At 34.3% G+C, this 24,788-nt stretch overlaps 1 protein-coding gene across 1 annotated transcript in view; it reads right to left on the minus strand.

Moving 5' to 3' along the window:
• LRP1B (LDL receptor related protein 1B) overlaps positions 1–24,788 on the minus strand; it is a 1,897,582-nt gene that overhangs the window by 61,097 nt on the left and 1,811,697 nt on the right. The window contains exons 83-84 of the mRNA XM_036857483.1: positions 24,053–24,217; positions 12,339–12,500 (exon numbers count right to left, since the gene is read on the minus strand). Of these exons, the coding sequence (XP_036713378.1) occupies positions 12,339–12,500; positions 24,053–24,217 (327 nt within the window). The remainder of the gene's footprint in view (positions 1–12,338; positions 12,501–24,052; positions 24,218–24,788) is intronic.

The following is a 24,788-nucleotide window of genomic DNA, read 5'->3' on the forward strand; positions in this document are numbered from 1 at the left end:
CTCTTTAAACCAGTTACTAACCATTATTTGTGTAGCAGGTTATTTTCAACCTTCAGTTAGGCAGCTTTAAGGCTGTTTTTTCTAGTCCTTCATATTACTTTGTATATTCACTCTTCCTTAAGATGGAAAAAGAAGAGCAAATACCTTTTGGTAGGGCTAATGTGGCATGAAAGTAGAAAAAGAAGTCATCTAAACTTGGCAAGGTAAAAGGTGATGCACTGTTTCAAGAGTATTGTGAGATTAGAATTGTCTTAAAATCAAATGAAGCTGGCATAGAAGAAAGTTGCTGTTTTAATGCCAGCAGAAGTAATTAAGCATTCTTAATTTTTTTTAGTTATACTTACCAAAATTATTAACTGTAATTACTAAAAGTTAATTAGTGAAACATAATTACACTAAAGGTATAAGTTACATGACATAGAAATAAAAGTTTATTCATAATTAACTTTATAAACATGTTGTTGGAATTGGAAATATAATTGTATAAAATAAGTATCCTTCTAAATAGTATGGCATAACACCCATTACTGATCTCCAACTAATCATTTTTTGACTATATAACTCTTAAGTCACAGCTTTTAATCTGAAAAGACATATCATTTGGTTTTTTATTCACCAAAAATTAAGTAGGCAAGTATCTTCAAAAGAGCTTTTATACCAATGTATCTCTAATGCCTAGAACAATAAATGAGACCTAGAAATGTTCAATATATATCAGTTGAATAAATTAATTTTAATAATCAGAATATGTACTTTGACATATGACATAAATCTTCTTAGATTTAGTTCAGTTTCCAATAAATTATTTTTTATATTACTACATTTTTCCTGAATATTGTCCCTCTTATTATTTTTACATTTCCTTAAATGAAGGCACAGCATTATAGTAACATATGTTTTTAGTAATTCTAGTTTTACTAAGGGATCAAAATTATCTTCAACAATATTTTTATAACTGACAATTTCTTCTAAAAATATGTAGAGTTAAAAAAAAATTAATGTTATACATTATCTTACCCTCAGCTCAGTATTCTCTGTCCTGCTCACATGAGAAAAGAAATGTATTTATTTTCCTTCACACATGTTAATTCAAACGTAATTGTATTTTTTCACTATATTTTTCAAACTTAAAACACAGGCACAAAGTTTCGCATGGAGTGTAGCTCTTAATGAGCTAGTAAGTAAAGGTGGCCCAGAACTTGGCCCTGCCTTTTCAGTGGGATCTTGTCAGAGAACAGAAAAAAACTGAGCCTAGCAGGCTGGAAACAGAATCCTGCTACTTGGTTTACATTCACTCACATACTTAACATTATCTACTAAGACCAGGCAGTGATTTAACTCCCAAGATTTGTAAGATATGCAAAACACCATGGCCTGTTTCGTATTCTAGAGGGGTAGAGAGTCAAGAATATGAATGATGACATTAATACAGAGTGAAAGTGCCAAAGAGAAGTGCTGAACGTCCTACAGCAAAGGGAAGTTAAGAAGACAAAGTTGGGGAACTAGGCTTGGCAGATATTCAGGATACCATGTGTGAAGAAAAAGAGGTATGATCAATTAAAAGGGGCACATTTTGGACACAATGAACAGGTTTCCAAGGTTCAAGAAAAGGTACATAAGGGAATGTGTTGTAATAATCCAGGCAAGAGATGATGAAGGCCTGAATGAAGGCAATGCTTATCTTCTCACCAAGAGAAAAAGAATCGGGGGACAGGGCTCCAAAATACTTTAATACTCTAGGTGTGAATGTTCTAAGAATCTTGAATACTTGAATATCTAGGAAATTGCTACTCCTAATTGATAATTTCACTTTTAAGTCATGGTCCTTTCTTAGAGTTCAAAGGTCAGTTCTAATTGGCCTTCATACTAACTGAAAAGATTCTATTCTATTTTCCTGGTCATTATTAGTCTTTTGGTCTCTTCTTCTTGGGTCTGCCATAGTCTGAATCACGTCAAGATTAAAATAATTATTAAAACCTCTCTTCAATGGAGTAGAAACTTGAAAAGACCAGGTTGAGCCACTGTGCCACCTGAGCTTTGAGTGTTCTCATAGTGAGTCTAAAAAGATGCAATAGAATGGGAAGGCTATTAAACAACAGGAAAATACACCAGAAGCCTTGTGGAGTCAGACCTGCAAGGCTGTAAATTGTGGTTCCTATGTTGCAGATTAGGGAGAATGACTTCATCACATTTTTCGGCATTCATAAAGTTGGACTAATAAAACTAACCTCATAGGGTTGTATGAGCATTTGTCATAATATTATATATTCATATATCAGATAAAATAATATATAACAGCACATATCTCTGTGACCAACACATTATGTATGTTCAGTAAATGTTATTTCTCTTGCCAGCCCTCCCCTAAGAAAATCAAATAGAAAAAGAAAAACTAAATTTCAAAAGGCCTACCCTACCTGGGCCTTTGCAAATGCTGTTCCACTCAATGCATTGTCTCTTTACCTGGTTAGCTTTTCTTTCTTCTGGTCTCAGCTTAGGTGATAATTCCTTCAAGAAATCTTTCTGTTGGCTGAATTCTGTGTTCTCCTTGGGAGCTGGTCTTGTGTTTCATTAACTGGTCATTAAAATTATTATTTTCTCCTTTTCAGAATCATACATTAGACTGTAAGCCCTTTGAGGGCAGGAAATACCTCTGATGCCACTGTTTCCTCCATGCCTAACATAGGGACAGGCTCATTGTAAACTCCAAGATATGTTCACTGACCAACTGACTAATGGAATAAAATTGCTCTGGAAGGAAAATGGTAAAAATAATCCCATTGTGTCTTCACATATGTTAGGTTCAAAACTAAGGTTCATAACTTTTATAAGTTACTTGATAGACTATGGCTCTAATACCAGTTACAATAGATGACATGTTTGGATTAGTGTCAGATATTCCAAACTTTATAAACTTGAGATATTACTTAATGTCTGTACTTACTGGAATCAGTGGGAGCAAGCCATACAGGTATATTTCTAATAGACTGAGTTCAAATTGACATTATAATGGTTCCTCAAGCAGGTCACTAGAGGACTTTGAAAACATCAATGAGATGACAAACAGATTTCCATTTGATTTGAATACCTGGCTCTTAGACACAGATTGAATTGGTCCTCATTGGCTCTTTTGCCCTAATATCATTACTGTTTAATTAAAAATAACCTCCAATATTGTTGACCTCATACTGAACACCCAGATTTAAATGAAAAATGCCATACTTATAATTTTGTTGATGTATACTAGGAATCCTTGCTCCAGAACTGCATGAAATGGAGTTATATTTGTTTGACTAAAGAATACTTAATTTTACTTTTGCCATTATTTATCGCTGTCTCTCCTCCCTGGGCACTGGTGTTAAAATTAATTTGCTTTTCAGACCTCGGATTTTATATTGCCATTAGTGTTGTGAAATGTTTTTGCTCAGCACAACTAAAAACTGATGTTTTACTTCCACTAATGGACCTTTAATTAGGCACTGTAATGAACCATTCTGTCATTTCTTCATTTATAGAGAGAAGACTTTGTATATGCAAGATACAATTTTGACAGAACACCAGGTCCATTGAACCTTGCTGACTCACACCTAACAGAGCCTAAATTTATTATGCTTTTGTCAGCTGTTGGATTTATCATTTTAATGATACTGTCCACAGACTTACTTTGCTGCCAAAGAATAGCATCAACGTTTGTTGATATTTTGATCAACAACTCCTGGGGTCCAATTCTGACTGTACTATTACTTCTCTGGGACCTTGAGCAAGTTATTTAACCTCTGCCTAAGGATTAATTGGTTAATTTTAATAAGTGCTTTGTTGTAAAAGGTGCTATGATTGCTAATAGTGATAATAAAATTATAATGCAGCCTTTTATAATGCATCAGGCTACCTCAGACTGTGATTCTATTAAGTTGCTAACTAAAATATAAGCCAACTGAATTTATTCTTTTTAAGAATACAAATCATTATAATGATGACCACATAGTATTTTTTTTAACTTAGTTAAAAAAAAATCAAATATGGTGATGCTTCACCTTAAACAAACAAACAAAAAAAAGGCTGGTGTACCATGATGATGGACCAGCTGGGAACTGAGACACAGCTCCACACAAAAATACCATTTGATTGTACCCTAATTAAATGTAGCTTTTGTGCATTACACTGATTATTCTTTTATAAACTTGCCTCCAAACTGCTTTCATTTACTTCTCTATGATTATGTATTTGTTCATTTGTTTATTTGACCAATGCCACTGTTGGGTGTGGTCTCAAAGAGGTCATCCCAGACAAATAGAAGGAATATAGACAACTAATAATACTAGGTAAAAGTGAATAGAGCTAAAAGAAATAAAGAAGCAGTGACTTGAAAACTTAGAAGACAGAGAGATTAATTCAGACTGAGGGTGGTTATGAACAACTTCAAAAAGGAAATTATTTTTGAGCTGGACAGAGACAGACAGATAGGATTTGGCACTGAGAGATGAGGGTGAGGAGAAATATGAAGAAAGTGCATTTCAAAGGGAGAGAAGCATGAGAAAGTCACAATGCCAAGGAAGTTGACCTTTGGAGAAGGATGATCAGTGTGGTTTTACTAGAATAAAGGAGAGGGTGCAAAAATAGTTTGGATAGTAAGTAGGGTCTGCATTATGCAGGATCATGGCTGGCATTGCCCTGATTCGCTTGGACATCATTCAGTGTGGTGGGAAATGTGGAGCTGAAAAGAAAAAAAAACCCCTACAAGTTAGTAGATGGGAGTTGTGCTGGACTATTATGCTATGTTGAGAGGAGGGAGATGAGAGGATGCAAGCAACATGTGAGGAGGATACACACATATAACTGGGACTGTATTTGCCAGATAAACTCTGCTGGTCTGTGATGCATATCACTTGAGATAAATTGGGTGAACAATGTGAAAAGGGCATTGGATTAGGGTAGTGGCATCTATATATGTTGAAAAGAGGCTGACCTAATATGAGGAGAATATACACATAGGAAAGGAAACACCAAATGTAAAATAGATAGCTAGTGGGAAGCAGCCACATAGCACAGGGAGATCAGCTCGGTGCTTTGTGACCACCTAGAGGGGTGGGATAGGGAGGGTGGGAGGGAGGCTCAAGAGGGAGGGGATATGGGGACATGTGTATGCATATGGCTGATTCACTTTGTTATACAGCAGCAACTAACACAACAATGTAAAGCAATTATACTCAAATAAAGATTAAAAAAAAAAAACTGAATCTCTTTGCTGCAGAAGTGGTCTCCTGCTATAATATCAGAGAAAAAATATTTAATATTATATTTGATTCTCAAATAAATCAGTATATATAGTTTGATTCTATGTTGTTCCATGTACTTTCTACAATGACCAGAGACCTAGGCCACTCTCTGTGAGGTCCTCAAAGATATCAAATAATCTGGGGACCACAATGTTAAGTAATTTTTAAAGGTGTGGACCCTGGGGTTGGATTGTATGAGCTTAAATCTTGGCTCTCCCAATTAGTAATTGTGTGATCGATCTTCAGGATGCTATTTATGCCTCCCTAGTAGCCTCCTCTGTAAAATGAGAATAAAAATAATAGCTACTTTATTCATAGGATTAAATGGATTAATAGAATTTATTTTAAAAAAAAGAAGTAATTACAAGAGTGCCTAGATGTAGAAAGATCTCAGTAAATGTGACTGAGATCGAAAATCAGTTTTTTGAGGGGATAAAACAAAACTGTGGCTGCTGTTTTGAGAATAAATACAGAGGGTGCAGAGAGGAAGCATGGAGATAAATTAGTAATAATCCAGGTAAGAGATACTGGTAGCTTCTATAAGGGTAGTGAGAAGAGAGGTGATGAGAAGCATTCAGATTCTGGGTATGTTTTAAAGGTAAATGTGAGAATAAAGGTGGGATATAAAGGAAAGAGAGGTGTCAAAAGTGACTCCAAGATTTTTGGACCTGAACAATGAGTATTCGCTTTACAAACACAGGGAAAACTATGGTAGACAAATTTTTGTATGAGAAAATCAGGTTAATTTAGAGCCAAGTCCAGCTGTCAAAGAGACATTTAGGTATAAACATCTGGGATTCAGGCAACAGCTAGTTCAGCTAGAAATTTAAATTTGGAATCATTCATATTTGGATGGTATTAAAAGCCATGCAATTAGTTGAAATCATCTAGGCAGTGGGTCTCCATCTTAGTCATATATGTGAAATACCTGGAAAACTTTAAATATTATAGATGTCCTATTTCAGGCTAACAGGATCAAAGTCTTTGGAGGTAACTTGGTAAACTGTATTTTATAAAAGCTGTTGAGCCCATTCTAATGTGCAGAGTCGTATGGAAATCAAGGGGTGGGTGTGTTAGAGGAGTGAGCTGTGAGAGCCATGGATTGGGTGCTTAGTGCTTGAGTCCTACACAGGGGAGATAAGCCCCCTTAGTAAGTTGGAGGACCACTGGGAATAACAGGCTGTAGGAACCGCTGCTTTTGAGGAGAGCATGCATATCGGCTTACCCCGAAGGCAGAGCAGAAAGGGCAGATTGAAACCTCCTGGCTGGCTTTCTTACCACCTCTGTGCATGCCCAGCCCAAGCTGAGCAAATGCTCCAGCCCTGTTTGCTGCATGTCACAATGCAGCATTCAATCTGGGGCTGCCACAACTGGGGAGAAAAACTCAACTATGGGACACAGAGGTGACAGGTCCCAGGGTGGAGCCCCGGTGGGGCAGCCATGGCCACCGTTGGCAATTACTCAAGCAGCGCATCAGAAGCCACCCAGATCTCTGACAGTGGCTGCTCTACCACAGCCCACACCCCACATATGCAGAGAGTCCATGTAGGCCTCACCTTCCCTGCAGTGTGATTCTACAACAGGGCAGTGGCAACAGAGGCCATGGGGAGTGATTGGCTTTGAGGGACAAAGGGGACTTGGTCTTGAAGCTGCATCTGAACACAGTGAGGGAAATAACTGCTGATGCCTGCACAGGCAGTGCATCAGAGACAGCTTGAACCTCTGTCTGAGACAGACATGGGCTGAGAGCCCACGTGAGGCCCCCTTGCTTTGACACTACCCTACTCTGGGGAGAGGGGAAAGTACACACTTAAAGGAAACTGAGGTACCTTGGGGATGACCCTCATGGCTTTTGCTTCAGCAACTTGGGATCAGACCCCAGCCCTGATAGGGCCAATATGTCCATCAAGCAGAGAGAAAGTCTTGCCTTACACCCAGCTCCAGCTGAAGCCCCTCCATCTCCAGCCCCATCCCCTACCAAGGTGATAGCTGCCAGCACACCCTAAGGAAAGACATGACTTGCATACAGGACAAAGGCACTGAGCACACACAGTCTGTATAGAAATGTTTCCATATAAGAACACCCTCAAGACTGAAATAGGTAATTGTTTCACAAAATTCACAGAGGCAGAGAAAGTTAAGCAAAATGAAAAGGGAGGGAAATATTCTCAACTGAAAGAGCAAGAGAAAAACCATGAAAAAAAATAATGAAACAGAAATAAACAATTTACCAGATAAATAATTCAAAGCATTGGTAATAAGACTGTTAACTGAATAGGGAAAATAATAGATAAACACAGCGAAAATTTTAACAAGGAACAAGAAATTATAAAAAAGACCCAATCAGAAATGAAGAATTCAATAACTGAAATAAAAACACAGTAGAAGGAATGAACACAGTAAGTTATAGAGAAGAATGCATAAGTGATCTGGAAGATAGAAGATTGGACATCACCCAATCAGGGCAGCAAAAAGAAAAACAAGTTTTAAAAAAAGTGAAAACAGTTTAAGAGAGCTCTGTAATAATGTTAAGCATACCAACATTTGCATTATAGGGATCCCAGAAGGAGAAGAGCGAGAGAAAGAGATTGAAAATATATCTGAGGAAATTATGGCTGAAAACTTCCAAAACCTGAAGCAGGAAACAGATATCTAGATATAGGAAGCACAGAGGGTCCCAAACAAGATGAAGTGAAACAGAGACCTATACCAAGACAAATAATTAAATGGCAAAAGTTGAAGATAAAGAGATAATTCTAAAGGCAGCAAGAGAAAAATAAAGAGTCATATACCCTGAAATGCCCATAAGGGTATCAGGAAGGAAATAATAAAGACCAGAGAGTAAATAAATAAAATAGAGACAAGAAACTAGAAAATAATCAATGAAACCATGAGCTGGTTTTTTGATAAAGATAAACAAAATTGATAAACCTTTAGCCAGGCTCACCGAGAAAAAAAGGGAGGACACAAATAAAATCAGAAATGAAAGAGGAGAAATAACAACCAATAGCAATGACAAACAGTTACATGCAAACAAATTGGACAATCTAGATTTATGGACAATATTCTAGAAACAAATCACCTCCCAAGACTAAATCAAGAAGAAACAGATAATTTGAACAGAATGATCACTAGTAGTAAATTGAATTTCTAATAATAATTTTAAAAAAAACTCCCAGCAAACAAAATCTAGGATCAGATGGCTTCATAGGAAAACTCTACTAAACATATAAGGAAGAGCTAATAAATATACTTCTCAAACTATTCCAAAAATTGAGGACAGAACACTTCCACATTCATTCTATGAGGCCACCATTACCCTGACACCAAAATCAGACAAAGACACTACCAAAAAAAAAAAAAGAAAGAAAGAAAGAAAATAAGAGGCCAATATCTTTGATGAATATAGATGCAAAAATCCTCAACAAAATATTAGCAAGCCAAGTCCAACAATATATAAGAAGGATCATATAGCATGATCAAATTGGATTTATTCCAGGGATACATGGATGGTTCAATATTTGCAAATATATCAATTTGATACACCACATTAACAAAAGGAAGCATAAAAATTACATGTTCATTTCAATTGACACAGAAAAAGCATTTGACAAAATTCAACTTCCATTCTTGATAAAAACTCTCATCAAAATGGTGAAAGAGGGAACATATCTCAACATAATAAAGGCCATGCATGGCAAACCCACAGCTAACATCATACTCAACAGTGAAAAGCTGAAAGTCTTTCCTTGAAATTCAGGAACAGAAAAGGATGCCCACTTTCACAACTTCTATTTAACATAGCATTGGAAGGCCTATCCACAGCAATCAGACAAGATAAAGAAATAAAAGGTATCCAAATTGGAAGGGAAGAGGTAAAACTGTCACTATTTGCAGATGACAGTGATACTCTATGTAGAGAACCCTAAAGCCTCCACCCATAAACTATTAGAACTAATAAATAAATTTAGTAAAATTGCAGGATACAAAATTAATATACAGAAATCTGTTGCTTTCCCATACACTAATAATGAAATATCAGAAAGAGAAAACAAACAAACAAAAATCCTTTTAAAAATCACATCAAAAAGAATAAAATACCTAAGAATAAAATTAACTAAGGAGGGGGCTTCCCTGGTGGCACAGTGGTTGAGAATCTGCCTGCCAATGCAGAGGACACGGGTTCGAGCCCTGGTCTGGGAAGACCCCACATGCCGCGGAGCGACTTGGCCCGTGAGCCACAATTACTGAGCCTGCGCGTCTGGAGCCTGTGCTCCACAACGAGAGAGGCCACGATAGTGAGAGGCCCGCACACCGCGATGAAGAGTGGCCCCCGCTTGCCACAACTAGAGAGAGCCCTCGCACAGAAACGAAGATCCAACACAGCCATAAATACATAAATAAATAAAATTTAAAAAAAATTAACTAAGGAGGTGAAAGACCTATACTTTGAAAACTATAAAACATTGTTTAAAGAAATTGAAGATGATACAAAGAAATGGAAAGATATCTATGATCTTGGATTGGAAGAATCAATATTGTTAAAATGGCCACACTTCCCAAAGCTATTTACAGATGTAATGCAATCCCTATCAAAATACCTATAACGTTTTTCACAGAACTAGAACAAATAATTCTAACATTTATTATATGGACCCAGAAAAGACCCCAAATTGCTAAAGCAATCCTGAGGGGGGAAAAATAAGCAAAGCTGGTGGTATAACCTTCCCAGACTTCAGACTATACTCCAAACTACAGTAATCAAAACAGTGTAGTATTGGCACAAAAACAGACACATAGATCAATGGAAAAGAATAGAGGGCCCACAAATAACTCCATGCACCTACAGTCAATCTACTACAAAGGAGGCAAGAATATACAATGGAGAAAAGACAGTCTCTTCAACAAGTGGTGCTGAAAAAGCTGGACAGCTACATGTAAAACAATGAAATTAGAACACTGCCTTACACCATATGTAAAAAAAAACCTCAAAATGGTTTAAAGACCTAAATGTAAGGCCTGAAACCATGAGACTTTAAGAGAACATAGGCAGGATACTCTTTGACATAAATTGTAGCAATATTTTTTGGATCTGTCTCCTAAGGCAAAAGAAAATGGGACCTAATTAAATTTAAAAGCTTTGCACAGCAAAGGGAACCACTGACAAAATGAAAAGACAACCTACTGATGGGAGAAAATATTTGCAAATGATATGACTGATAAGGGGTTAATACTGAACATATATAAACAGCTCATACAACTCAACATTAAAAAAACAAACGACCTGATTAAAAAATGGACAGAAGACCCAAAAAGACATTTTTCTGAAAAAAGACATACAGATGGTTAACGTGAAAAGATTCTGAACATCACTAATTATTAGAGAAATGTGAATCAAAACAATGAGCTCTCACCTCACACCTGTCAGAATGGCTATCATCGAAAAGTCTACAAACAACAAATATTGTCGAGGATGTGGAGAAAAGGGAACTCTTGTACACTGTTGGTGGGAATGTAAATTGATGCAGCCACTATGGAAAACAGTATGGAGGTTCCTCCAAAAACTAAAAATAGAACTGCCATATGATTCCAGTTCTGGGTATATATCTGGACAAAATGAAAGCACTAACTGAAAAATATACATGCACCCCAATGTTCAGAGAAGCACTATTTACAATAGCCAAGATATGGAAGCAACCCAAGTGTCCATCAACAGAAGAATAGATAAAGAAAATGTATATATACAATGGAATATTACTCAGCCATGAAAAAAGAATGAAATTCTTCCATTTGCAGCAATGTAGATGGACCTAGAGAATATTATGCTTTGTGAAATAAGTCAGACAGAGAAAGACAAATACTGTGTGATATCACTTATATGTGGAATCTAAAGAATAAAACAAATGAATGTATACAGCAAAACAGAAACAGACTCATGGATATAGAAAACAAACTAGTGGAGAGAGGAAAGGGAGGAGGGCCAAGATAGGGGTATCAGATTAAGAGATACAAACTACTATGTATAAAATAGATAAGTGACAAGGATACTTTGTACAGCACAGGGAATTATAACCATTATTTTGTAATAACTTTAAATGGTATATAATCTATAAAAATACTGAATCACTATGCTGTACACCTGAAACTAATATAATATTGTAGAGCAACTATACCTTAGGTTAAAACAAATGAGCAGGGAAATAAAGTTGTAGCTAGAAAGGGATGTGAGCACAAAGGAAAGTTTCTAAAGAAAGGACTAGGTAAAAAGAAAAACACTGATAAGGCAGAAGAAAGAGGGGACAGTTGTATGAGATGTGTCCATGAGTATCTAAGAGGGATATAATGTAGGAGTGGACAGTGTAGCATTAGACATGGCATGGGTCCCTAGTCATAAGAAGGAAGACAGAGGATGTGTTGTAGGACAAAGTAATTTGAGGGATCTGGTGGTGGGAGCTTGCGGCAGTTTTCTTTAGACAGCTTCTTTTTTTATTAATGAAATAGGAAGCAAGTTCCTAAGCTGAGAATAAGGTTGGGGCACAGGTATTGGAGGTTTGGGGGGAAAGGAGAAGATGTGACACGACATCTAGGAGGGTTAATGGATTAATGAAATACAGTGGAAACCATAGTAAGTGCCCATATGAGATTAGTGATAAAACCTCAAGTTAGACCAGTCTATTTTTTTTTTTTTCAGTTGCATTCAGCGGTGGGGTGCCAGTTCAGGACAGATGAAGAACTGGATTTAACCATGGTTATGGTTTTCTAGAAAAGTACAAGAGAGGGGAGAGGGAGCAAGATTGTTAAGGGTGTATACAAGGGAATGACTGCAATGATGGACCATGGAATCTAAGCTGGGAAAGGAAAAAACAGAATCTTTAAAATAAGAGATGGATGAGGAACAATGTAAAGAATTGTTAGATTTGGGGTGACAGGGGGTGGACCTGAAAAATAGGGCGTGGCTGAAATTGAGGTAATGGAGGGAGTGTAGATCTAGGTGATAAGATTACTTAATGTACAGCTCACAGCCTGCTGTCAGACTGTCTTGTGGACGTTTCTTTCACTTACAGTACTGACATCTGTCTCCAGTGTGTTCAGGCTGGCAGTTGCAGTAAGGCTGGTTCCCAGCAGTAACACTGCAGGTCCCTCCATTTTGACAAAAATCCTCACAGACTGTCTTACCACAGTTTGGTCCAGTGAACCCTAGTGCACAGCTGCAGGTGGGTCTCCCTATTGGGAAAAAAAGGTAATGAAAAGGCAATTAGTTGACAAAATTGTTTACTTATATGGAATCTTCACTAGGTAAGAATCAAGAAGTCAGTATTCGGGGCAAAGTCTGTCCACTACTTAATCTGTGACTTTACACAGTAACATGACCTCTCTGTGTCTCAGCTTCCCCACGTTCCAATGAAGCCTGGGTTAGAAGATCGCTCAGGTTCACATCAGGTAAAATAATCAGAGCTCATTTTGTGAACAATTATACATGCATACATACATTTTATGCTTTAAAGTGCTTGTGTTATTCTTTGTATTTCTGTTTTCATGTCCATTTTGCTTTTCAATTATTTTTGTTCTATGCATGTGGTAATGCAGATTGTGTTGGCCATTAGAATATAAAATAGAGACAATCATATTGCCCAGTGTTCAATCATCAGGTACCAATCACTGCTGTATCTACATAAAACATGAGCTTAGGCTTATTATAAATAAATATTTTAATAAGTTTAAAGTGGACATGTCAGCTGTAATAAGATTTATGAATATTAGTTATTTTATTTGATATAAATACACATACTGCATTTAGTATATAAGCACTTACTGAATTCTATTTTATTTCATTTTATATTTTTATTCATGGTGAAGGACTGTCACTTGTAGTCTAAAGATGATTTAACAAATCTAATGTTAATAGCACACAATAGCAAATCTGACAGATCATCTTTGGATATTTTATTTGTTCTGTGGGAACTAACATCACAATGAACGGTGAACAATGCTTTAAGGTGTTTTGAACATAACACAGTTAACTGTTATATCAAGAATGAGTCTCTCTAACTGCCTGGACTGTCAAGAACTGAGTGGAAAATGGAGTCTAGAATTAGCTCTGCAGGAGAAGTGAAGGAAAACAAAGCAAAATGAATGGCTACCATTTGTAATGGGGGCAGAATAAAGTTTAGAGGTTGTACAAATATAAAGTAATAACATGAAAGGGAATAACAAAGAAATTCAGTTATTGATCTCAATTAACTAGGACTCAGAAAATGTCATTTAGTTGTCTAGTATCAGAGAATATCCAACCATCTCCTCTCTCACCATTGTAGACATGCAACATAATTAGAATGGTCAGAAAAATGCATAAGTGTAAGGCTTAAAACTTGAAGTGTAAAAGTGATAAAAGTTTTTTTTCTGTTGCCATAGATTCTACATTCTACTTTGAAGGACAATTCTATACATATGTATTTTTTGAAAAGCATTCTTAAGTGAATAAAACGTCTCCAAATAAAATCCACCTGCATTTCCAAGAAAATGAATAAATTGAGCTCCACAATTTATTTATTTATTTTACTTTGAAAGGCCTCCACACACTTACAAATGCTAGAAGCTATTGCTTCTCAAGGAAGAAAGTTATATACATTTTTTACAGTGGGTACTATCGCTTTAAAACTTATTTATACGTGTTTTTAGTTTGGTGGCAGATAAATGCCTATTAATAGGTTAAGAAACAAGGTAAAATTTATACACATTAAAAGCTGTAATGTGTATAAAATAACCTCATGTTTTTTTATTGCCAGAAAACTGCTTTAAAACTTTTAGCCAAATATTTTTCTTATAAAAGTAGTGACTTTTCTAGCTGTTGCTTACGTACAGACAAATAGAAACAAATGAGAATAATGGTAGAAGATGAAGAGGATAGATAATTGTTAGAACATAGTCACTAAGAAAAATGAAAGCACTGAATAAAAGAAGTAATTCATCTACATCAACAAGAACCAGTGAACGACTTACAGAGAAGTAGAACATACAATCAGGAACACAAATTAACATGAGCTAAATGTGAAACAAACAGTACAGAAAGTATAAGGGGAAATCAAAATGCATTAGAACAATCAGAAAAAGTGCCATACAACGTACAACTTATACATTGTAGATTTAAGTTTTTCTACCTTAATTTCTAGGTGTTTTTCTTTTTGTTTAAAGAACTAGGAGTGAAAAAAGTAAAATGATAGAAGTTTGAAAGAAATAAACCCAACCTGCTAAGGCACTTGAAAATTCCTCTGTTCCAGTCGCTCAGAGAAATGACACCATGCTTTCATCTCATCTACAGCTGTTTTGAAACTGGGGCAGAGTGACCAGGTTGTCCCCCAGCTAGAATATGCCTCTCATCATTTAGATTCCAGCTGAATTATTTTCAAAAAGCTCCACTTTCTCTTCCTTTGAAGAGAAGATTTATTTTTGATAAGTATAAATCTTCATATTCAGGAGAATATTATCTAACTTGAAACAGTGTGGTGATACAGCAGATCTTTTGTTTGCTGATGGGAAATGAACCATCTGCTGCAGAATTTTATAATGGGTTCCAGCTAATATTTTCAAGAATCTCTCTGGGTGCACCCTAACAAGTTGCACTGGATTCATTTTATAAAGATTTTTTAGGTAGCTGAATTTGATTTTGACATGTGAAAAGGAAACAGCACTGTTACAATGACTAGGGTATGGATTTATAGCAGTGATACATCCAGGGAGCTGGGGAGCTGACAGCCTGTAAAGGTAGCTCAATCAGAAAGAGCGTCAATTGACCTGACGAAGAAGGGGAAGGAGGAGTTTGCTGGCTCTAATCAGTCTAGTTCCTATAGCATTCTTAGCTAACACTTTAACAGTGTAGGTTGTCAGACTGCCTGGATTCATAGACTATCTGTGCCAGTTACTGGTGTGGGACCATGGGCAAATATCAGCTCTCTGTTTATTTCCTCATGTGTAAAAATGGGGATAATAATAGTACCTGCTTCATGGGGTTGTTGTGTAGAATCACATAGAATAAATGAGAAACATTTCTAACTGTGCCAGGCACATAGAAAGCAATCAGTTACATTTTAGCTCTGAATATTATTGTTATTCCTACTGAGACTCACCACTTACAGGTATGACTTACTCTGTGATCCTGTCTACAAAGGCACTGTAACATTCTAGAAAAACCATTCTGAAAATTTTCTTAAATTACACACTTTATCTCCATTATTTATTTAAGATGAAATTAAATTTGAATTTGTTTATGTGGCAGTGCTGGGATAGAACAGGTATTCCCCACAAACTTCATCTCAAACTCCAACATTTTTAAACTTTGAAGAATGGGTCCTTCTGTTTTCTTTATCTTCTAAATATGCTTAATCCTACACATTAAAAGAAAGAACACACACACACACAACACAAACAAAAACAAACCTAATATTTGCCACATCTATCTATTTGTGTAACTTCAAATTTTGGTACATTCTCGAGCTTTTTTCAAAAGAAATCTACACTTACTGCTTCCAATTCTACCAATATATGACAAAGTAAAATCTTCGATCATAAAGTCACATTCCAATCCTTCACTGGGTTTGTAGTTTTTATTTTTTAATATACAAAATAATGGGTCAATCTGTTGCTTCTCTTTGTTCCCTCTGAAGAGAGGCCAGATCTCTCAACATGTAAGTACTGCTCCTACAAATCAACTCTGATTCCCTGTTGGTAAGAAAGGATTAGGAATGGAGAAGTTAATGTTGGTGTTGTCTTTACTGTATACTTGTGTACTCTTGCAAAGTTTACCTCTAATCTCTTAATCCCTAAATCTACTGATTTCTCCTCAATCATCCTCCTCCTCAAATTTTCTCCATAATTTTACATTTATTAATATCTACACTTGAAAATTTTATCTCCACTTGGCTTCTAAGACACTAGCATTGTTGATTTCCCTATCTTTTTCTCTGACTGCTCTTTTATAATTGACTTTATGTTCTCTTTCTATCTCTTTCTGGTGATATTATCCAATATCATGGCTTCAGTAATGATCTCTCTATATGAATGTCTCGGTCTTGATTTTTTGACTCGGGGCTCATTCTCCTTCCTAAATTTCAGACCTTCATTTTCACTCCCCGTTTTATGTCCCTGTGTGGATATCTCTGGCTGTTCAACAGGCTCATCTACTCCTCCCATGACTCCCTGAGAGAGAAAATTCCTCTCATGAACATTGTCCTCAGTAGCACACATGATTTCACTAGACTGAAGGCTCTCCCAGTGCCGTATTAAGTTCCACACTACACGTTAACAAAGTGCCTTGCTAGATGTATGCATATAATAAATGGAGGTTAATGTAGTTATATATTACTTCTGTTTATAGATAAATGGAAACTTATCTCATATAAACTGTTGCAGCAAATTTTCATACAACATAAATTAATAATAAACTCTTGAAATTTAACTAGGTAACCAGTAATAGCTGATGTCAAACATGGTAAATACATAACTACAATCACTAACCATCTATAGTCAATGATAAATATTAGTAATATCCATTAGTACAACCGAAGATTATAATGCTCATAAGAAAAAATGGAAATGCCTTGGAATCTCATAGAGTTCTCTAAACTTCATTGTTCTTGCATGGCCCTTATATACCAAAAATCATGGTCTCAGTGAAAATGGTTGATTCTAAAATATTTCATAAGAATATTTAATAGTAATTAAATAAATTTGGTACAAAGTTAAATTACTTGGTTTTTTTTTTTTTTTAATCAGGTAGACCTGAGAAAGAAACCCGGTTACATATTTATTAATTGTGTGGCTTTGGAAAACTTAGACATCCTCACTGGATCTCATTCTGCAAAATGGTGATAGCAATGCCTGCCATGTGCTGGTAAAACACTTGTCACAATGCCCGCCACATAGCAAGTACTCAATAATTGTAGGTTTATTAGTAATAGTAGCATTGGCATTACTATTACTCTTAGTATTGCTATTAAACAAATCCTCAATTTTGGTCATTATTTAAACTTCACTGAGTACATTTGCCTTTGTTAAGAAACTCCATATGGAATCCTGATGCACATTTTTTCCATTTTCATTCTTTTGAACAAAACATGCCTATAGGTAATCTATATATATCAGTTCAAAACAGTATATTTTAATATACATAACAACAATGAAATCTTTTCTATTATATAAGTAATTATATGGATATCATAAAGATTTATCACTAGTCCCTGTTAAATGAGCATTGAATTTATGTGACGTGGTTACAATTTACATCTAGATAAAGGAATCTTTAACTATATGTTATCTTTAGTTATATATTCAAAGAAATTTCTCTGATATGGGCAGACAATACTGATGATTTTCAGTGATAATAGATAATGTCTTAGAGAAGTGACTTTGACATAATCTGTGTTCTCAGATGTTAGTTTTCTTACTTAATCATGCTAGCTTACATCTAAAAAATGCCACATAGAGTGTTTCAAATTAAATAAAATAATATAATTAAGGAAGTTACTAGAATCCTTGGCATTTGAATTGAGAATTCAATTATAGTAGTCACTATAATATGACAATAATTATGTTTGTAAAATTTTCAAAATGTTATAATTATTGAATTACTGCATACTTGCTAATAATTTTAGAGTAAAATTTGCTGGGTAGCTTTTAGTCAAGTAATATATCAATCAATATGTTTCTCAAAAGTATATATTTTCATTTGAATATTATTAAGGTGTATGTTGTTGGCATTTTTCAATAACTTGATTTAAAACTGTAAGTGTGTCTTTAAAATCTAGCTTTATTTAATAAACAGTTTTTAAGCTGATTATAAAAATGCTACTCATCAGTTTGATTTAATTGATATTGTATGATTTTAGTAGGCAAAATAACCTCTCTGCTCAATATTGGACAAATAAATTATAACTTTTTTCTGTCTAAACACAACACTTGAAGATGTACGGCTTACTCAGTATTTTGCAGTAACTTTTAAGGGAAAAGAATCTGAAAAATAATATATATATAACTGAATCACTTTGTTGTACACCTGAAACTAACATAGCATTGTAAATTAACTATACTTCAATAAAAAATAAAATTAAAAAAATAAATTTAAGAAAAAAATGTGGTTGATTGTGATGAAAGAATGCTAGTAAAAGTAATTACGTGTGAATTTCTTAGGCGACCATGACTATACTTATTATTTCTGAGTGGTAGATATCTGCTAGTGAACATTATTGATTGGTTCTCTTTTTAAGCAATTTATTTGAATTCATACTCATTTTTCTATGTGAGCCATGCTGCTTACCTTGTTTAACTTGGTCTTGTGCTTGTAAATTTTTGTCCCTGGTTATAACATTTTATACCTAACTAGTCTTCTATGCATTCAGTCATTGTTTAGTTCAAATAGTCTGACACACACATTGAGTCTAAGTAATAAAAGCATTTAATTGACATTTAAACTGCAGGGCATATTTATACACATTTACATTTAATGTTCCTCTCTGAAAATGCTATCTAAAAGTTACATACATCTTTAGTCAAAACGTCTTTGCTATTTGGACAAAAGCTACATTCTTGTTCCTTCCTACAGAATAAAATAATAAGCCAAGAGACAAACCATCATAGCATCATTCAGTTACTTACTGGATTGCAATCAGAAAGCCTGTCTCCTGACCTCTAACCCCCAAGACTACTCTCCTTTGTGAAATCTGCCTTCACTTCTGACTTAGATTCAAGTAATAAAAGTTTTGAATGCTTTAAAAAATTGCTAGTCTTTTCAATAAAGAGATTTGACATTCTACTTTTCCACTTAATATAATGTTTTTCTGGACTGAAAGTGAGTGCCCATTTATACATAATTTTAGCAAGTTGACTATAGCTGTTGGGTAGTCTTAAGTATTACAAAGATTACAGAGAACTATTCAGCAAAGCCTGACAAAGAAAAGAAAGAACCGTGGGCTTTATCCAGCTCCCCGCCAGGTACTACTTAATATATTCTGACATGTTTCAAATTATAGGTCACAATCTATTTATACTTATGGAACGTTCATTTTTAGCCAGCATTGTGGAAATGAGACTGAAACATTTTTGTCTTTTCTGTGAATACAAGTAAGCCAACTCAAGCCTTCTGACATTAGCCTAGAGAGCTATAAGACTAAATAGTTCAGTACTGCTCTCACCATATTGTCCAAACGAACCAGTAACTATGACTCATGAAGCCAGCAGCACGATTAGAGAGAATCTTACTTTCATTCTCTCATAGGTTTGTTATGAAGATTCAAGGACCAAGAACAGTGCCTGGCACTTAGTAAGCAGTCCAATATATATTAATTATCATGATCCTGACAATGATAATAAGTAGTGTTATTTTAATTTCTGATTCTAACAATAAAGGATGGTGGAACATTTAGAAAATATGGAAGTATAATGAAGGACCTATTACATATGCAATTTTTCCATATTGGGCTCATAGTATACAAGCAGGTTTTTTCTTGTGCTTTTTAACTTTAAAATAAAATGTGAATATTTTTCTCTATTACTATATAGTTTACAATTATAGTTTTGTTTATTGTATAACATTCATCTTTTAGATATGCTATATTTTATATATTAACTACTTGAATTTAGGTTTTTATCTCCAATTTTATATTATGAACAATACTACATTGAACATTTTCACTTCTAAATATTTTACTTTTTATTATTATGTAATCCTTTGGAATATATTTCTAAAAGTGACATTATTTAGTTAAAGGACATTGAAACTTTCTTGTTTGTTTGTTTTGTTTTTTGTTTTTTTTTAAATTTTTGAATTTTATTTATTTTTTTATACAGCAGGTTCTTATTAGTTATCCATTTAATACATATTAGTGTATACATGTCAATCCCAATCTCCCAATTCATCCCACCACCACCACCCCGCTGCCGCTTTCCCCACTTTGGGGTCCATACGTTTGTTCTCTACATGTATGTCTATTTCTGCCCTGCAACTCTTGCTGAGTAATTCAAAATTGCTTGCTGCAAGGCTTGTACCATGAACATTTTCTTCTGGTACTGATTTAAGAATGCTGGTTTCACCTATGTCTGACTGGGCTCCTCCTCCCTCTTTTCCCTCTCTTCTCTGCTTTTATATATGTTTGTCTTCATATATGTGCATGTTCTGCCACTTGCTCCTTATGTTTTTTTGTGTGTTTTTTCCATTGATTTGTCATAGCTACATATTCCTATGTTGCTTATTTGTTAAACTATATGTACTATTTTATGTTTTCAATTTTATATTTTCAACTTATTCTCTTGGATTCTTAAAAAGCAAATAGGACCAAATATCCAGGTTTTACCACTTTCTAAATATAATCAATATCTATGTTAAGTGACCTAAGACATCAAGCTTAATTTAAATTAAAAACAGCCCTCATTTAAATATAAAGTGAAAGAAAAACAAAGAGGGACTGTTTAAATGTATGTTCACCCTTTATCAAGATATTAATTAGGTGACTGTGTACTTTACAGCCCAGATATATATGTGACTTGAGAGACATCAGTATATATGTTTCATCATCTGTTTCATGCTGTTTCGAAGGTGCCCCAAATTTCCTAGCTTAACTTGCCTTTGAGCAAACATTTTTAGGGCAGTCATATTTGATCATAATTGATGGCAGTCACATATGCTACCAACATATCTGGGGCAGTTGTCTGGACAGAAAGATCTTGAATAAATGAGATAGAAAATTATCTCCATCTACTTGGCTATTATAAGGGCCCTTTCCATTGCAGTGAGAAGATTTTGATTTTTTTTCTTTCCTCAAGGGAGCCCTCTCTCCTCAGGCTTCATTTCTGGGAATAAAATCTTTCACTGCCAAAATACACAGATGTGGTGACAGAGGGCACCACAAAGAGAGCTTCTGCTGTCTTCTTGTTGAATTCATTTAAATAATTCAATACAAATGAATTGCCTACTATAAAAAATTGCACCATCATCTCTTCACCTAGCCAGTTTTACATATATTTAAACTTCCCAAATTAGAATTGCCTTCCTTTATGCATAATTCCAAACTTTGAGTGGGAGTATTTGAGAATATTTTCCCAAATTTACAAAATTCCTCTAAATCAATTGTGTAGAAAACCCTGATTCATTTTGATAGAAACATTAAAAGTCTAAATAACAGACCTATAAGAGTATGGAAAATACCACACAGAATGAACATATCTTAGAGAATAAATATTCATAAAAGTGAAGATTAATTGTACATATAATTACATAAATATCCATTATATTTGTGATGAAAAAATAATTCCATAAATTATACTCTATTTTCTATACAAAATGACTGAATAATTCAATGCTTTATTCTATTTTCCATTGCTTTGCCAATGCAAACTTTATCTTAAATGTATCCTCCTATGAGCAGGTCACAGAAATTAACTACATGGATCCTTGTTGATATAATCAATGTCAAACTGTTTCATTTTGTAGTACCTTCTTATATGGATACAGCTCATATATCTAGTTTTTAGTTTTCTTTATTACAAAAAACCTTAAGGAAAGAGGAAAAATTCATTCCTACATGTAAAATTCTAATTATGCCTCTCAGATGTGTGCCTTTAATTAACTGGTGACATTTCCTTTGTTCAATTATTATAGTTCTATACAACTGTCACAAACTTATAAAGTTTAATTAAGGCTGCCCCAAACCCTAGTTATATAGTGTCCACATAGGAGTTTGCCAAAGGCTTAACTGTAAGTAAACCGACAATGAATAAATCTATGAGTTGCCCACTGGAATTTGTTTCACAAATTAACATTTGTGTGGAGATAATGAGGTTCTACAGTCTATAATACCAAACAATGTTTTATAAAACCACATTTTTAAAAGTAAAAAATGCTTTGTAAATGACTTAATTAGCTATTATATTATTATTAATTATTAGATGCTATAAGACAATAAACTACATGGCTATATCTCAAGTTGAATTCATATGAGAACTCATTTATATTACTAATTTGAAATATAATTTTTTCTGAACATATTATTTATGTAAATCAAGATCTAATACTCTGGGTGCATAGATAAACTTGATATATTATGGATTTTAAGAATGCAGCAAGGTCTGGACAAATGATTTGAATGAAACATCAAAAGTTGTGCTGTATTTATATATATTTCAGGATCCATTAAAAGGATAGCAAATTCAATGTTTCACAGAGATTTGTCCCTGTGCATTGATTGCAGGTTGAATAGGTAGCCATAGTTTGGAGTGCCAAACTCTTTATGTAGCTGGCTTAAATATTTCCAAAGATAAATATAAGAAAATCATCTGGTCACAACCCAAAGATTTTTTTTATCTTAATGAGAAAATTAAGTTAACAATTAAATAATAAAACCCTAAACAACTCATTTGCATAAGAGAAGCTTCTTCCCTAAAGCTAAGTGGTATGTGTGTTGCTAAAATATAATTACAGGTCACACCCTTTTACCGTACATTCAAATGGATTCTCATTTGCATATTCAATGAAGGTCTCAGTACTACAGTTTTTCCCATAGCAATAGAATATACTTTATGGACTAGCTCCCCCTCAGGCAGAATGACTATATGTAGTAAGACTCCTAGTGCCTTTTTTAGTTCAATCAACCTGCTGAATATTTTTTCAGAATTCTATTGAGTAGTTACAATGATCTTAATTATCAATTAATCATAAGTCAAAAATATTTATAAGTATAAAACTATCAAACTATCAAAGAAATAGTATTGCTTTTACTCTTAGAATGCAAATCAGAAAACAGCTTGCTTCTCCTGAACTCCATTGAAAATGCTTCTTCATGTGGCTCTTTCAGTTAGCATTATGCTAGATACTTCAAGGAATAGCTTAAGCAATAGAAGCAGTGAGAAATCCCAGTAAGAAAGAAATTAACCATATATGGGGTGTGAAGATCATATGGATTGCTTTTCCATCTGACTACCTAAATCTGCAGTTATCGTAGGAGAATTAAATGTACATAGATTTCACTCTAATAGTTGCATAATCTTCTTTGCACTAATACTGGAATTTGCAAATTATATTTTTATTATGTATTATGGTTAATTTTTTTTCCAGTGGGAACATATTTTAAATTTAATAGAAGTCAGTAGGAAAATATGTTTTAGTATTCACTTATGTGCTGTAGAAAACACTTTTGGCGAGCATAGATATAGCATAAATTAATAAGAATCTCAAGTATATCCTAATATGTAGTAAACCGATGTTTTCAAAGCAATATGTTTTGAATATACTACATTGCAATGCCAACAGAGTAGTTATGATTTTAGATGGAAATTATGATGCTCTAAGATGTACTGATATAGTATGTATATATTTAAAATAAATCTAATTTTTAATAACATGAGTTTTAGCATTAGGCAAACTTCAATTTAAAAAAAACCAAACAGATTCTGGAGTCAAATAGATAAGGGTTGTAAAACTGATTTTGCCTCATCATTTTAAGCCAGAGTCAGAATATCTATGAGAACTGAGCCCTGTCAATGGTACGCACTTAACACAAGATAATGATCATTATTATTGTTAATTTTTGTGACTTGGACTTCGATTGATATACTCAATTTAGAAAAAATGCCACTGATTACGTTGAATTAATTATTAGATTTAATTTTTGTTAATGTATTTGTTATTAAGACACCAGGAATTATATTCATAGCATTAAGTATTTTCTGTAGATTTTTCACATATAAGGAAAACTACAGATGATTTGAATATACAATGCCACTCAATTATTTACCTAGAGCTGATGGCACGCAAGTTCCTCCATTTTGACAGTAGTTGCTACAGTGGTTGATTTCACATCTCTCTCCTGAATAACTAGGCCAACAGTGACACCTCAAATCACCTTTCTCATTTAAAATGCATCTTCCTCCATTTTCACAAGTCAGTTTGCATGACTCATCTGGTTATAAGAAGAAATGTACAAATTAGCATGCCATTCAGTAGGTGGTAGAATAAGAAAAATTCAAATAAAGAAAAATTAAATCTAAGATTCACTTTTTTCCATAAAATTCCCCAAAATAAATACCCCTAATATAAAAGTAGAAGAAACAAAATACTGTCTGAAAATAGAGAAATAGATTTCGACCATTGTTGAATGGTGAACACAAATATTGAATTAACTTTTATTCTTTTTTAGGCTTAAGGCATTGTTTACCATTTCTTATATTTGTTAAAACATTAAACAATAAAACCAACTGAAACTTTCTAAAAATAAAATATTTTCCAACCAATATGGGTTTTTTCATGATATGGGCAAACATGGCCTAGTTTTTAGAAGTGTTTGATATTAAACCAAACCGAAATATATAAGATAAATATATATACAGTCCCCTACATACAAACCTTCAAGTTGCGAACTTTCAAAGATGCCAACATGTGTTTGCATGTCCAATCACGTAAGTTAGTTCATGTGTCTGGTGTACTTTATCACGTGCCTGTATCTTCTACAAGTGGTTGTGCTTTTGTGTACT

This window comes from Balaenoptera musculus, chromosome 7 (genome assembly GCF_009873245.2).
Source record: "Balaenoptera musculus isolate JJ_BM4_2016_0621 chromosome 7, mBalMus1.pri.v3, whole genome shotgun sequence".
Lineage (NCBI taxonomy): Eukaryota > Metazoa > Chordata > Mammalia > Artiodactyla > Balaenopteridae > Balaenoptera > Balaenoptera musculus.